General features: G+C 33.6%; 1 protein-coding gene and 1 long non-coding RNA gene across 2 annotated transcripts in view; one reads left to right on the plus strand and one right to left on the minus strand.

Moving 5' to 3' along the window:
* STPG2 (sperm tail PG-rich repeat containing 2) overlaps positions 1-1,373 on the minus strand; it is a 464,008-nt gene extending 462,635 nt beyond the window's left edge. Inside the window, exons 1-2 of the mRNA XM_039845754.1 lie at positions 1,313-1,373; positions 423-556 (exon numbers count right to left, since the gene is read on the minus strand). Of these exons, the coding sequence (XP_039701688.1) occupies positions 423-531 (109 nt within the window). The 5' untranslated portion in view covers positions 532-556; positions 1,313-1,373. The remainder of the gene's footprint in view (positions 1-422; positions 557-1,312) is intronic.
* The window catches only part of LOC120588333 (uncharacterized), a 34,434-nt gene continuing 19,960 nt past the window's right edge, over positions 868-15,341 (plus strand). Inside the window, exons 1-2 of the long non-coding RNA XR_005649227.1 lie at positions 868-1,339; positions 5,706-5,835. This is a non-coding gene — a long non-coding RNA (uncharacterized LOC120588333). The remainder of the gene's footprint in view (positions 1,340-5,705; positions 5,836-15,341) is intronic.

Here is a 15,341-nt window from a genome sequence, read left to right on the forward strand (position 1 = left end):
GGTCAGATAAGAGGCATCTATCTTAAAAAATACATGGGACTGTATCTTTAAATGATATTGCAAAAATTGAAATATAAAAGTTACATTTTAGTAAATACATGTCTCTGGCTAGTGGTAGGAAGTGTGTGGCAGACAAGATTACAATGAAAATAGACAGTAAACGGTAAGAAGCACACAAGATTTGGAGACTCATATAGTCAACAGGGCAGTAAATCAAAATCTTAGATCTAATCCGTACAATACAAAGTATCTAGCCATGTGTTTTCTGCCCTTGTAAAATAAAGATAATATTTTTTCAGCCTACTTCATGTTTTGTTATACTTATGAAGTGGTACTATTATTATGTTTAAGTCACAGGCACATAAGCGGAGCAGGATGAAAGTGAGGTGTCTGTCACAGGTTTGCCTTTTCTCACATCTTACCTGTTGCCTGCTGCTTCAAGAAAGGTACCTGGTAGGACCCAGGACCCACATGATCCTCAGTGCTGCCACCTTCAGCCAGTCTGAGCAAGCGAGGAGCCCTATCATACATGATGGCGGGAGGGGCTGTGGGGCGGCTGAAAAGGTATAAAATCAAAGCTGCTAGAGACGGTATGGAGCAAAATGCAGCCGACTATCTGAGACGTGGGCAGAACTTTCGTAAATAGAGGAACTAGGGTAGGTAGGCGCTACCTCCCCGCCTGCTCAGGGGGGTCAGATGTACTCCAAGTCTGCTTCCAGCCTTGTGGTAGAGAAAAAGGGAGCGCAACCAGAGGTAAAACATCCCACGTCACCATATGTTCACCACCCGAGAGCTGTTGCGCCCCTCCCACAAAGGAGATTAAGAAACAGGCGCCCGACCCTATGCTTCCGGCCCTGACTCCGCCCATTTCTCTCCGCCCCGGAAGTTTCCGGGAGAGAGACAGGTACTCTTTCTCTGTCGAGCTTTCGGAGCATGCGCACTGAGCCGTGAGCCTTCCCGCTTGCTCCGCCTTGCGCTCTCTAAAGTGTGCCACCAGTTTTAGGTCCTGGATTCATCAGAAAAAAAATCAAGAAACCGTATTAAAGGTGTTAGGGCTAACTTGGCTCCAGTAAGTTAATTAGGGCGACTGGGAAGACACTACCAAAAACTGTGAAAGCAAAGAAAAGCATTAGCGCGAAGCAGAGCCTGAGTTCCGCAAGCTCACTCCCCACTCCTACTACAGCTATATGCGCACTCAGAGAAAAAGCACTTCTGACTTTATCCCAAAAGTAATCCAAACTGTACCAAGAGAAACCTAGGATGAGTTGGTGACAAGAAACAGTGAACCGGGGGGAGGAGACAAGAAGCTCACCAAGCGAAGCAATCAATGCAAGTACAGGTAACTGAAAGCTGTTTCTGTTGCAGATGCCAGGGAACAGCCACATTGATTCATCACTGTTTATGAAGCCCAGCCCACCGCACTAAAGCAATGGGTCGCTTAACCTTAGGCAAACCAACCTGAACCTGGCTTCTGCAAAGGTCTTAGAGTCAGACTCCACCTCAGAGTTGTCTCAGGCTTTTTCAACGAGAATCTTATAGAGATTCTTATCTTTTTAAGGATGCAAACAAATCCTCCCTTGACTATGCTTTGCCCCAAATGAGGTACAGTACTTTAAAGTGTCCCTACTATATATTTTTACGGTATTTCTAGTGTCAAACAGCAGTCCTCAACCTTTTTTGGCACCAGGGACTGGAGCTCCTATGGGAATCTAATGCCTGATGATCTCAGGTGGAGCTGAGGAGGTGATGCTAGTGCCAGGGAGCTACTCCCTTGCCTGTGGCTCACCTCCTGCTGTGCAGCCCACTTCCTAACAGGCCACAGGCTGGTATCTGTCCAAGGCCCCGGGGGTTAGGGACCCCTGCTCCAGAGCAAGATTCGATACTCAATTCTGTGGGTCATTAATTGTGGTTCAATTGTTCCATATATGTTAGAATGCTATCCATACAAGGCTATATATGTGTTTCTCAAGACTATATCTGTAATATCTTTTTTCCCTTGCTCAATAGCTAGCTGAATAATTGTTTATTCACTTAAAAAACACTTATTGGCATATGCTATAGGTTCAGCAACCTAATAGGTTATGGGGAGACAAAGATATAATAAAGTCCCCACAACCTCAGCCATTCTGTGTCTAATGGAGAAAGAGATGTGTAATCCATAACAAGAGGTGACAAGAGAGATGTATAAAATTATCAGAGAAGAAATATTGCAGAACTTTGGAAAACTACTCTTCCTACTAAAAAATTAGTTATTGGTTAGTGATCCTTTCTTACTGACTTCAAGTCTTGCCTTTTTGCTGAAACCTCATAAGTCTGTCAAAGTTGTTTAAGCTTTATTTTCTCAAGCTGCCGTAGATACCCATTGAGATCTAGAATACATTTACTATTAAACTTTATGCAATAGTATGAGGAAAAGAGTTACAGAGGTAAATGAAGAATCAAGACGCTTTGGAGGATGATCCAATGATGCTTGTAAATTAGCCTCCTATTGGACATTCCTTAAAGATATCATTGGCCCTTAAACAAAAATATAAACCCAAAAAGCAAATTCAGGTCTAGGCCATCTTTTCTGTAGGCACTGGCACAGACTCTCCCACCCTCTTTCTGTTATGTTACTTCATTTTTGTACCAGCCTAGATTACTCTTGAGATCGGAAATAGAAGTGATAAATCAGGCTTTATTTGCTTTCTGTCTGATTTGATTTTTGGCCATCAAGCCTACTCTTAGACAAAAGGAATTCTTCACAGGATCTACCTTAACTCATTTACTGATCTCTAAAGGGGAGTTTGTGACCTTAAGACCTTTGTACCAGCCGAGAATATAGTGTTTATCTTGCCTGCCTCACGGAGTGAGACATTTGATCAATGGCAGGACTCTATTGTTTCTGGGTCTTGTGGACAGATCCTATATAAATATCACACTACTGAGGTACAATCTCTACATTCTTCAAATTTTGTAATACTTGATCTCTCAGAATTCTACATTCTTAACAAAAAGCCTTTCTTTGAAAAGTTTTTGGTATGAATATTCTTTGTTTTATCACTGTGGCTGTTCTCTCCACCTTTCCCAGCTCTTAAGGTTCAGTAATCAAATTATACACAGTATTTCAGAATTGGAAAATATTTTTCAATGAGAACAGTAAATATTTTTCATAATGGTAATATTGAATATTTACCACATCTCATTGTGGTTAATATTTCTTGAATAACTTAAAATGAGTGTGCATGTGAACACAAAATAACTTGGTTTAACATTTCTCAATTCCTGCAAAATAGTTTTAATACTGTTTAATGCTAGTTTTAATGTGGTTACACGATGTGACCATTCACATAGTATTAGTAAGAAATGGAACCTATCCATTTTTTTTAACTAAGATTTATTTGACTACAAAATTTGGGTTCTTTCCATTTTTCCATGTTGGCTCCCACTAGAATAAACTTTAAAATGAAGCTCGAATAAGTCAAATTGATTCTTTATTGAATACGGTAGCTGTAGTGAAGAACTCCATGGTCACCAATTTTTCTTTATATCACTTTGATGATTATGTAGATAACTATAGATCATACCTGAAGAATAGCATTAGCAGTGGTAATTGTGCCTTAAATAACATTATATACCTTATAAATATTATAAGGTATTGAATTGTTTTTTAAACTAATTTCTTCAACCCATTATGACTTACTGGTTTTCCATCGTGCTTTCAGTAGAAATAAAAATAAATTAATTGTAATAAATCATTTGGCATGTATCAAAAATCAACTAAATATATCTTTAAAGTGTTATTAGAGGTCACATTGTAAAGTGATATGCATTCAAGTTAAAATAGTAAAAGTTTATTTTATATAATAATTTGAAGCTTACAAAGTATATTTTTCATTTGATATTTTGTTTCATATAAATTTATGTTTCTCTGTTTCTCTAAACTGCAGAATTAATATGATCGAAACCAACAGATTTCATTAAATGTGCTTTAAAAATTATACTGTATTATCAGTGATCACTTGATTTTTTTCACTTACATTTATTGAGCACCTACTATGTGCTAGCACTGTGTGAAGCACTTTACATGAATAATCTAAATCATTTCTCACATAACCCATGAAGTAGATTCTATTATTATCTCTATCTATTAACATACTGAGACTCACAGCTATTAAATTCTTTGTCTAATGTTACATAATTAATGAATGATGGAGCTTAATTTAAAGCTAGTCAGTTTAATTCTAGAACCTGTTTTCATATCGACTGTAAGGGAAATGCTCCGAACTGTTCTACACTCACATCCATTGATTTTTTTCTCAATTTTTGTTTGAACTTGGCTGCATTTTTATTTATGCATCTAAAAAAGAACCTCTAGAGGTAGCCTTTCAGAGATGGCATGGTGGCTCCTTGATGGCAGGGAACCAGGAAGCTCTATCATGCTCTTCCAGATCTTGATCTGTGGCTTCTATTCCTTAGATCACCTCATGGTCTAAAACTTATCTGCTAGAGTTCCAGCCGTGATAGACAGCATGAGGGGAAATAAAAGTATGTCCCTCTCCCTTTCGAAAAGACTTCCTGGAAGTAACACACAAAATATATATGCATACATTTATTTGGCCCAAACTATGTCAATAAGCACATATAGTTTTAAAGAAGGCAAGGAAATGAAGCCCATTTTTGGTTAGCAGATTCTATTACTAAAGAGAAAGGAGTCAGTTTAAAGAAAAGCACCTCAGTTTCTTCCACAATCACCCTTTTGGGAAATCCTCTCTGGTTTCTACAGTACCCATCTCTCCAGGTTCTCATTACAGTTTCTGACAGCACCTGCTGTTCCCTCTAATTTTTTGTTTCTTTCTCGTTTTTCTTTCTTGTCCCATCATCTTCTCTCCTCCCACAGTAATTTCATCCATTCTCATAAATCATGTATCCTCTCTGAGATTCATGGATTTCTAAGTGTCTGCTTAACACTTAAATTAAATATAAACACTTCACTAACACTTCAAATTAAGTATTCCCAAACTGAATTCATTTTTTTCTGAAAGCCCAATCATCCTCCTAATGTCCTATTTCTATTCAGAAAAGCAGTATCTTCCCATGCAGAAAGCTTGAAACCTTAGACTACTTCTATTCTTTGTGCTCCCACATCCAAACAGCTGCCAAGTTTTATTGTTTCCAACTCTGTGAGCTTTCTGAAATCTACCCCCTCATCCCATTCTTGCTGTCATTTTGTTGATACTCTCAACTGTTGATTTAGTCTGCTCTAATATCTCAACTAGAATTTCTTTTTTAATTTGTTATGATTTATTCCACACAGTGCAGTTAGATTAATTTTTCTAAGTATGATTTTGAAAATGTCACTCTCCTGCCCAGAAATCTATTATTTCCTGAAAAAGTGGCATCGGGTGTTTCAAACAAACTAATCTACCTTTCAATTCCTGTATCTTCCAATACTCCCCATTCACACAAGTTGTATATTGGTCAACCAAACCTTGCCCTTTTCATCTCTGCTTTTGTCTAAGACTTTATCTCTACCTGAAGATGTCCTCCCTTAACTTCCTATCTATGAACGATAAACTCTAGAAAACATCCTTTTGTATTTCCTTACCTCATTTAGCATAGCACAACTTAAAGTGCATTTTTAATGTTTGTTGAATTACCATCTTGCTTCCTGACAATCGTTGTCAGTTTTGGCTCAAATAAACTCTTATAAAAATTCTCTACAGGTTTGGACATTTCTTACATCGACATTTACTTAGCATAGTATGGCAGGATTCTGAAGAAACCCACCCAGGACCACCCTACAGACCCAGACCCAGTGCTAGCTACAAGCTCCCTGCTTCACATTGAATTTGGGTGAGTTTTCTCTTGGAATTCCAGGTATCCTTGCTTTAAGTAGCAGGCCATGACATTATTTGAGCTGTTCTTAGGAAATCCTCAAGGTGGATAAGGGTCAAGATAACCAAGCAAAATTGTTCTTCTGAGCCCAGCAATACAGGAACAGTCAGCCTCCCATTAATGCTAATATGGCTAAAATGAGGATCTTTTGAAACTTCTAAAATAATCTTTTGTATACACAATTAGAAAAAGTCAACTATAAAATTAGGCAGAATAAATGGAAAACATTTAATTGGTCTCTCAAAACTTCGAATAGAGGATAGAGATAAACGGATCCACCTGTAATGTTATTTAGGTGTCCACCCAATTCTTTGAGGGATTAAATATGGCTGCTCTTATTTTAAAAGAAAGAAGGTCATTTGGAACTTGACTTGTCAATGACAGATGTAAATCGTAAATACTTCTAAAACAAAACTTGAATCCAACTGGTTTTTTATAAACTAGTTTTTCTCATGGCTAAGAGGTCACGATTTGTGTCTGTCTGTGTATATCTATATACATATGTTGTAAATGTAAGAGAATTTTCTACTTCTGGATGGTATTATAAAATTAAAAGCAAGTGCTTTTAAGGATTGAATATGCTAAAATTCTCAGAAAAATAGAAACTAAAATTCTTTTCAGGTTCACGTGATCTAAGATTAGTCCTTAGTAAAGAAAAAGCTAGTTTAAGTTTGTTGGTTTAAGAACTGATATGTCTTTTGAGTTATTGATATTATGTTTTACCCAGGTTTTACAAAAATAAATTCATGTTTAGAATTGATATCCAGGAAAAATGTTTCTAGAGCTTATAAAATGTCCAAGCTAAAGAATACTAATTGCTTACTTCTTAGTTTTCATTAAAAATGAGGTTTTAAGGGTTAAAAATCTCAATATATGTAGGAATAAGTTTGTGGTATTTCAGAAGGGCCCCTAAAATACCCCAAAATGTTTGTCTTTTATGTTAAATTATATGGGAAAAATACAAAATAAGTGATGAAAGAATTCTAGAGTATATTATATAGGTAAACAATGGTTGTAAACTAAACAATAGTCGGAACTATCTGTAGGAAACCGAAGACATACCCCATTTTTTCGTTTTAACATTCCTTCATGCATCACTGAAGGAAAGGCTAGTCATTGTTATTATCCAAATTAGCTTGAAAACCAAATGAAAGAAATATGTCAAATTGGAGAACAAAAAAATATAAAACACAGAAATCCAGAGGAAGAGATAAGAGAGAGACCTGGAAGATAGAGCCACAAGAACTAATGTGCAAATAATTCTAAAAGCAGAAAAGGTAAAAAGAAACACAGAAAGCAGAAAAATCCTGAGAAGACCTAAGTCTTCAGATTATAAGGACTAACTAAGATTGAGTTGGGATTAATGAGAAATGATATACATGTAGACATATCTGATCTGAAAAATTCTTGTGGAAGAGTTACTTATAAAGTTACTTAAAATAAATTACTTATAAAGGGAAAGGATTAGAATGAAATTAGAGTTTTCATCTTCAACACCATAAGGTAGTAAAAAAATAAAAACATATGTATACTATTAAAACTAAATAGTGTATAGAAACCAAAGGAGCCTATAACTAGTAATAATTTTGTTCATCTGTCAAGGCATAAGTAAAATAGGTACAATTATGTGAGATTATTCTCCAAAGCATTCGAGATCTTGTTCCCTGGTATATGTCATCAGTTTGGCTCTAATAAACTCATAAAAATTCTCAAAAAAAAAAAAAAGTATTACTTATTGTTCACATATACCAAATTAAGAGACTTGTGAAATGGCTCTTAAAATATGGACCAAAAAAGAAACAATCTATATAAAAAGACTCAAGGTACAACATAATAAAGAAAGGAAGAAACAGTGTTGGTCAATGAAAGTTTCCTGTAAATATAACATTGGTTATATTTAAATATTAATATACAACAGAATGATGAAATATATGTAAAATATGTTCTAAGTTAGGACCCTAGAAACTAAGAAGATGTATTAGATGAAAAACTGACCAATTATATATATATGAGATATATATATATATATATATATATATATATATAATGTATATATATAAACTAGATTTGGGGGAGCTGGAGAAAGAGGTGACACAAAGTGTCCCAAAGGTCATGGCTGATGAGGAAGAGAAGAAAAGAAGAGAATGAAGAAAATGAAAATATGCTAAAGTCTTCATCTTACCTTAAAGAGGGACTAAGAGGGAAATAAAATGGCTTAGTAAGAAAAATAACTACCTTATTTTCATGTAATCGTAAAGAAATATCATCTCATTTGCAGCACAGGAAAGAGAGGTAACCAATAATAAAATTAAAATCTTACACTAGGACTTCTATGTTAACAACAACAAAAAAAATGGAATGAGTAATCACTAGATCAAGATGGCATAAATTAGGAAGAGAAAAAAAAGTAATATAAATAATAAAAATTTAAGTAAAATAAATAAAATCAAGCTTATGAGTCATTGTACTAAATGTAAAGCATTAAATTCCTCCATTAAAGAAAGAAATTGTCAGATCGAGTTCTTTAAAAAAAAATCTCAAATAAATGGTGTTTACAAGAGTCACCAAAACACATTGAGAATAAAGGAATGGGCAAATGATACCAGGAAAATTCAAACAATATTGAAGCAAGGTAACAGACTATGGGAAATTTAAGGTTAAAAGTATCAAACAAGACTAAGGGAGATACCAGTTAGTGATAAAAACTACGTGTATTTATGCTATACACCTTAAACTTATACAGTGCTGTATGTCAATTATTTCTCAATAAAACTGGAAAAAAACATATTTATGAAGATAGTACAACAATAATAAAAGCTTATGCATCACACTTAACAGCTGTTACATAAGCAAAAACTATTGGAAATGCAAGGAGAACTTGATCAAAATACACTTATAGTGGATACTTCAGTACACCTCTTACAGAATTGAATTGATTACATAGACAGAAAATAAGTTGTGAATAATAAAGTCATCAGATTTGATATGAAAGATCTTCTCTTTGACCACAAATAAACCTTAACAAATTTTAAAATATAAAATGATCACAAAATACCAAGTATATTATGTAGGTACTCCCTCCCTAAAGAAGAAGCATAATTCCTTAATATTGAGCTGCATGAAGTGACTTTCTCTCAAAAGGGAGGAAGTAATGAAACAGGGTTAAAAAAAGTAAATTTGCAGTGCGAAAACCTGACAAACATTAAATTAACAATTAACAGGAAGTTGATCAAAATTAACATCGACAATGAAAAATTATGTTGTTAGTATGTACCTTTGATATGATGTGATAAAAATAGCACTTTCCCCCTATGGTCTTCCTCCCAAAAACTCATAACCACAATAATCTCTATAGTAAATATATATGCAAAAATTTTAATGAAATAAGAGCAAACAATCTAGCAATGCTTTTAAAGGATAATATGTTAAGATCTAATAGGTAAATTCCATGATTGCGAAGATGATTTCATTTCAGAAATATAATTCTCTATATTAACCAATTATCAGAAAAAGTAATCACATCAATAAATGCAGAAAAAGCATTTGATAAAATTAAAGAGCAATTCCTAACAAAAATTCTACATTTAATGAAAATTTAAAGATACTCTTTGAATATAATCAAGAATACTTACAAAACTTAAAAACAAAAAAATGCTATCCTAAACAGCAAAACACTAGAACTATTTCAATTAAAATAAACAGATGCTTTTATCATAATTATTATTTAATAATGGTGTGTCTATTGAATATAATAAAATAAAGCAAAATAACGTATTACATTGGAAAACAAGACATAACAATATCTCTTTTTTGCTTATGATGTGATTGATACCAAAATAGCACAGGAAAATATATTCAATTTACCCTAGAATTAATAAGAGAAATAACTAAAGTGACCAGGTCCAAATTAATTATATAAAAACTAATAGTTTTTATCTATCCTAACCAGTACCTCAAAGGAAATTGGAAAAAAATTCCATTTACAATAATGACAAAAATTGTGGAATACATAGAATTATTCATTAGGGAAGGCATAGAACCTAAATAAGGAAGCTATGAACAAATAGAAAGACACTGAAGTTAAATGGGAAGACAATATCATAAAAATATCAAAAATATCTGAAGACATAATGGCTATAAGCAACTAAAATCAAATCAGTGCGGCACTGGCCTAAAAGTATACAAATAGATCAAGAAAACAAAAGAAAGAATCCAGAAATGTTTCCCAGTATATGTAGACATTTGTTAAAATATATTTTAAATGAAAAAAGAATGTACTCTTTACTAAATTCTATTGGCACAGCCCACTACCTGATTTATAAAAAAAAATAGAATTTAATCCTATATTACACATTTAAAAATATAATTTCCAATGTTTTAAGAGGTAAATGTAAAAAATAAAACAATAATATTCATGTGTAAAAAAATCTAGAAAATTCTATGTTTAGGTAAGGGGGAGCTTCTTAATTCTAGAGACAGAAACTTTAATAGAAAAGATAGTCATTATATGAATATAAAAATGTTAAACTTTTATGTAACATAAGACGTCATAAATGAAAATCAATAGATAAGCAACAACGTTGGGAAAATTATTCACAATAAAGAATACCAAAAGAGGCTTAACATCTATACCACATCAAAAAGTCTTCAAAATGAACAGGAAGAGAGAGAAAATGCAGTAGAAAAATTGAAAGGCTATATAGAGGAAATTCACAGAACTGATTTAAATAGCCAAAATACATATTCAAGCCCACTAATAGTGAGGAAATGCATATCAGGGTCATAATGAAATATCATTTTTTAACCCACTCGTATAGTGAAGCTTTAAAAGACCAATAAAACCTATTTTCTGGGAGGATATAAGAAAATTCAGTTTCAAAACAGATTATGAAAATGTGAATTATCACTTTTTTAGAAAGTTATCTATAAATATCACATATATATCCCATAAAAAATACTCTATCATAAAATAATATACGTACATATTTATATCCATATATTTAAACACAAATGTAATTTTGCATTGTGCAAAAGTTTTAAAAATATCAAACAAAATACCTGTTAATAAGAGGAATTACTGAGTAAATCATTTCACCATGGAATACTATGAAGACATTTTTTAAAGACCAAATTAAAGTCATTCCAGTTACTTGGCATGATTTCTGTGAGATATTGTTGAGAAGAACAAGATTCAGAAAAATATAACATTTTTCTAAAACCAAAGAATTACAGAAAACAAAACTCTGCTAATGTTATATGTATATGTGCATATATATACTTATGTATATAATTATATAAGCGTGGAGAAAATACTGAAGGATGCATTTTGGTCATTAAATTACCTAAAGTGAGGAGAAAAATGTATGTAGAAGAAGGGAAAAGTGAGAAACAAATAAATAATGATCACATTCATTCATTATTTATAAAATGGGGAAAATACTTCAGAATTATTTAACATAATTTAATATGTGAACCCTTGATTAAGAGACAAAATGGAAAGAAAGCAGGCAGAGTGGTGAAATGTTTCTATTGTTTTAATGTCATAAATGAAGTAAAGCAAGAACATGATGAGAAGTAAATTGAGTAGAGGTTGCATATACCATTTGTGCTCCTTTGGCAAATATGACTCACCACACCTGATTGATCTGACACAGTGATGAGAAAAATCCAGTGCCAATTGAGGTAAACTGTAATTGGAGGCAGAGCCACACGTGGTCTAGTGAAGTCCATCTTGGGAGATGTGGAGTAGCAGTTGGGAAAGTTTTGTCACAAAATGTAGGGTCATGAAGGGAATAATGTAAGTTATGTAAAAAATGGGTTAAATAAAGTTTGCACACTTAGGAGTTTCTCAGAAAGAGACAGGTATAATGTGTCTCTTACTAACTTTGACCAAATTAGTGTATATTAAAAATCACCTGCCTGGAATCAGTGGCAACTGCTCATTTTTCTGATGCCCGTGGAAACTGGGTTTGAGATCAATGCAAATGAGATAGCCTGATACTTAGATTGCTCTCCTTATCATTTTTATGGGTTACACTGGGTTCAGTCCTCCCAAAGTGGATAGTTCCAGTTAATAGTGTAGTGGTAATATTTTTTCAATGATGCGGAATAAGGAAAACAATACCAAATGCAGTATTTTCGTTTAAAAAAAGTATGAAGTGATAAGGCATTTTACTTTTCCTTCTGAGAAAGTAAAATGGAGACTAAATGAAAATCTTTTTAAAGTCTGTTGTGTGCATTTAAAAGATTGGAAATCAGAATTTGACACCTACCGTTATTTAAATTCAGTACATTAAAAATGTATGTGGGTATTGAGGTCCGAATTTCGTGTGGCTCAATTTATAAATGGTTGATAAAAATTTTAAGAACATATTGACATGGCATTTTAAAAAACCTACCATCTTGCATAACGTCCCAAAAGAGCTAGCATATTACGGTTTTAAAGGATTCTCAATTGTCAGAATTCTGTCTCAACATTGTTATTTCTATTATATATGTAGACCATGTCACTTATTTAATCAACATGAACTATAAATCGATTTATAGTTCATGTTGATTAAATAAGTCTTCTGACTACAATCTAAGTACTTTTTAAAATTATTTTAAATATTATTCAGCCTTAAAAAGGAAATCCTGTCACATGTTGCAACATGGGTGAAACAAGGACATTAAGTGAGATAAGCTAGTCACAAAAGGACAAATACTATATGATACCACATATATGAGTTATCTCAATTAGTCAAGTTTATAGGAACATAAAGTAGAATGGTAGTTGCGAGGGGCTGGCAGAGGGGGAAATGGAGAATTGTATGTCTAGGGATTGGCTAGAATTTTCTTCTGTGCCTGGAGTACACTCTTCAAGTAACATGCATCCTAACCTTATTTTCATTTATGTACTCATATGTCTTCTCTTTAATATTTAGAAGCTGGGAATGTAGTTTAATCTGTAACATTTAAGATTCTGGGAACTGAAAAATCTTTCTTAAAATACAATTTTTTTTCATTAAAGGGCACTAGATGGCACAATTTCACCAATTTATGCTAATAAAGGCATTCATCCTCCTATGAATTCACAAATAAAATGATTTCTCTTTATAGTTACACTTAAAATTTAACAGGAAATCTGTATAACAATAAAGAAAAAGGTTCTTGAGAATATGATATTTCTAATATACTATGTTTTATGTTCCAGTGTTTGATGAGTAATTTAAGTAACCCAAAGAAAATTGATATATCAAATACTTATAGACATTAAACATTAATATATATCAACTTAATATATAGTATTACTAATATATAATAAAACTATAATATAATAAAGTAGACTGGTGATTCTATTTACTATGAATAAATGCGGTAACTAGACGGACTAAAAATTCAAAAATCTGAATTTTTCTTATTTCTCTGCTTGTCTTAAACTAACAATACACAATTAGGACTTTAGTTTTCTCATATGTAAAACTGGAGGGGGTGGGAATTGATCTAGAAACAATAGGAAATGATTAAGGTCTATCCGATTTAGCAACCAATTGACTTTTCGTTTGCTAAAAATATCATATTTATAGCAAAAGTTCCAGATCTATCCAATGTTTTCAAAATCACTTCATTTTCTGGAACTATTTATAGTCACAAAGTTTATCATTCTTTAGCTATATCTTGATATCCAAGACAAGCACAGCCAAACAAGCAGAATGTGCACCCCACCTGGACCATCTCCCAAACCTGGCTTGGGCTCTTGGAGAAGTCTTGCCTAATTATGTAGTAAACACTCCTGCCAGATAGTGCAATCAACTGTGATAGATCCTTGCTTAAGAGATTTTAATAGGAAAATGTCTCAACTTAGATACTCTTGCCTAATGAAAAGTCTTCCTCTTTAGAGGAAAGTCATCATCTTGGGCAAAGGGAACAACTTCTGGAGGGCCACATATGTAGAAGGGAGTAGAGAAAATGACATCTACTTGTTAGCTAGACTGTCCCAAGCTACACTATGTATTAATGGAGTGACATGCTATATAGCCAGATTCCCCTTACATTCCAACAAACTAGATAAATTAGAGTGGTAGATGGGCTAAGGGAGTGAGAGAAGGTAGACAATTCCTGGAGAAGAACTTAAGTAATACCAGAGATTTTTGATAGTAAAAGTCAATAGAGAGGTTGTTGATGGTAATGCTAAGTGGGCAGTGAATTCTTACAGAATGTTGTTCCCAGATATCTAAGGTAGCTTATTTACAACAGCCGAAACAATATCAGCTCTGCAATTTACCATAATTCTGCTATATGTTTTACATAAAGACTTGTAAGAAACTCCATATTTGATCCATCAGCTCAACATGTTAATCAGCTGTCTCTTTTTAAGATAGTTTACAATAATAGGGGTTTTTTTTTCAAATTCTAGCCTTCACTTCCAAAAGTCTCTTTTTTCCCCTCCTCAAAAATAATGTTTAATCCATATCCTAACCAACATGTATGTACAATGCGTTATGAAAAATAAGGAGGAAAATAGAGAACTAACAAGATGATAGTGTTCTTTGTAAAAAAAAAAAAAAAAAGTGTGTGTGTGTGTGTGTGTGTGTTGGAGAGAGAATACATAAACCTATTTGGCATTCTTCAAGAGAAGTATTGTAACATGAGTATAGAATGAATACTGTGTTTTATACTCCAAAGTATCCATTCCATCCAAGAAGACTTTCTGAGCAAATTATGATAATTCATTCCCCTTGACAATGATTAGTTCAGGAAAGAGTGTGTGACACAACTGTGGCTTTGTAGGCATATTTCTAAAATGCCCCCCAAAGATGTCCCACCCTAATCCCTGAAACCTATAAGTATGATGAAATATTACCCTCATGATTATGTTGTGTTATTTAGCATGGTTGGTCTTAAAATAGGGAAGTTAATCTGGGTGGACCTAATCTAATCACACCGCCCTTAAAAGCAGAGATGTTTCTTCAATTGATGGCAGAAAGCAAAGTTAAAGAGAATAGAAACACAAGAAGTATTCAAGGGAATTCCTCGATGAGGAATGTAGTCAGCCCTGAGGAGCTGAGATCAACCGCCAGTTGAGAGCCGGCAAGGAAACAGGGACCTCAGTCTAACAACCACAATCCAGGGAACTGGATTTTGCGAACAACTTGAGCTTGAAAGTGATTCTTACTCAGATCCTTCAGATAGAAGACCAATCCAGCCTACACTTTGATTTTAGCCTTGTGAAGCCCACAACTGAGGACCCAGCAGAGGCTGGACTTCTGTGCTATAGAACTGTGAGATAATAAGTGAGTGTTGCTATCAGCTACTTGACTTATGATGATTTGTTATGACAGTAATAGAAAACTTGGTTCTGAGTAAATTTTACTTCTATGAAAGAGCCACAGGAGAAAATGGTATCTCTTCTTTCTTTGGATGTTTCCATGTCTGGACCTAATGGAAACAGCTGACATGTAGATATATATAATTATGTTGATGGC

Source organism: Pteropus medius, unplaced genomic scaffold, assembly GCF_902729225.1.
Source record: "Pteropus medius unplaced genomic scaffold, Ma_sr-lr_union100, whole genome shotgun sequence".
In the NCBI taxonomy this organism is placed as follows: domain Eukaryota; kingdom Metazoa; phylum Chordata; class Mammalia; order Chiroptera; family Pteropodidae; genus Pteropus; species Pteropus medius.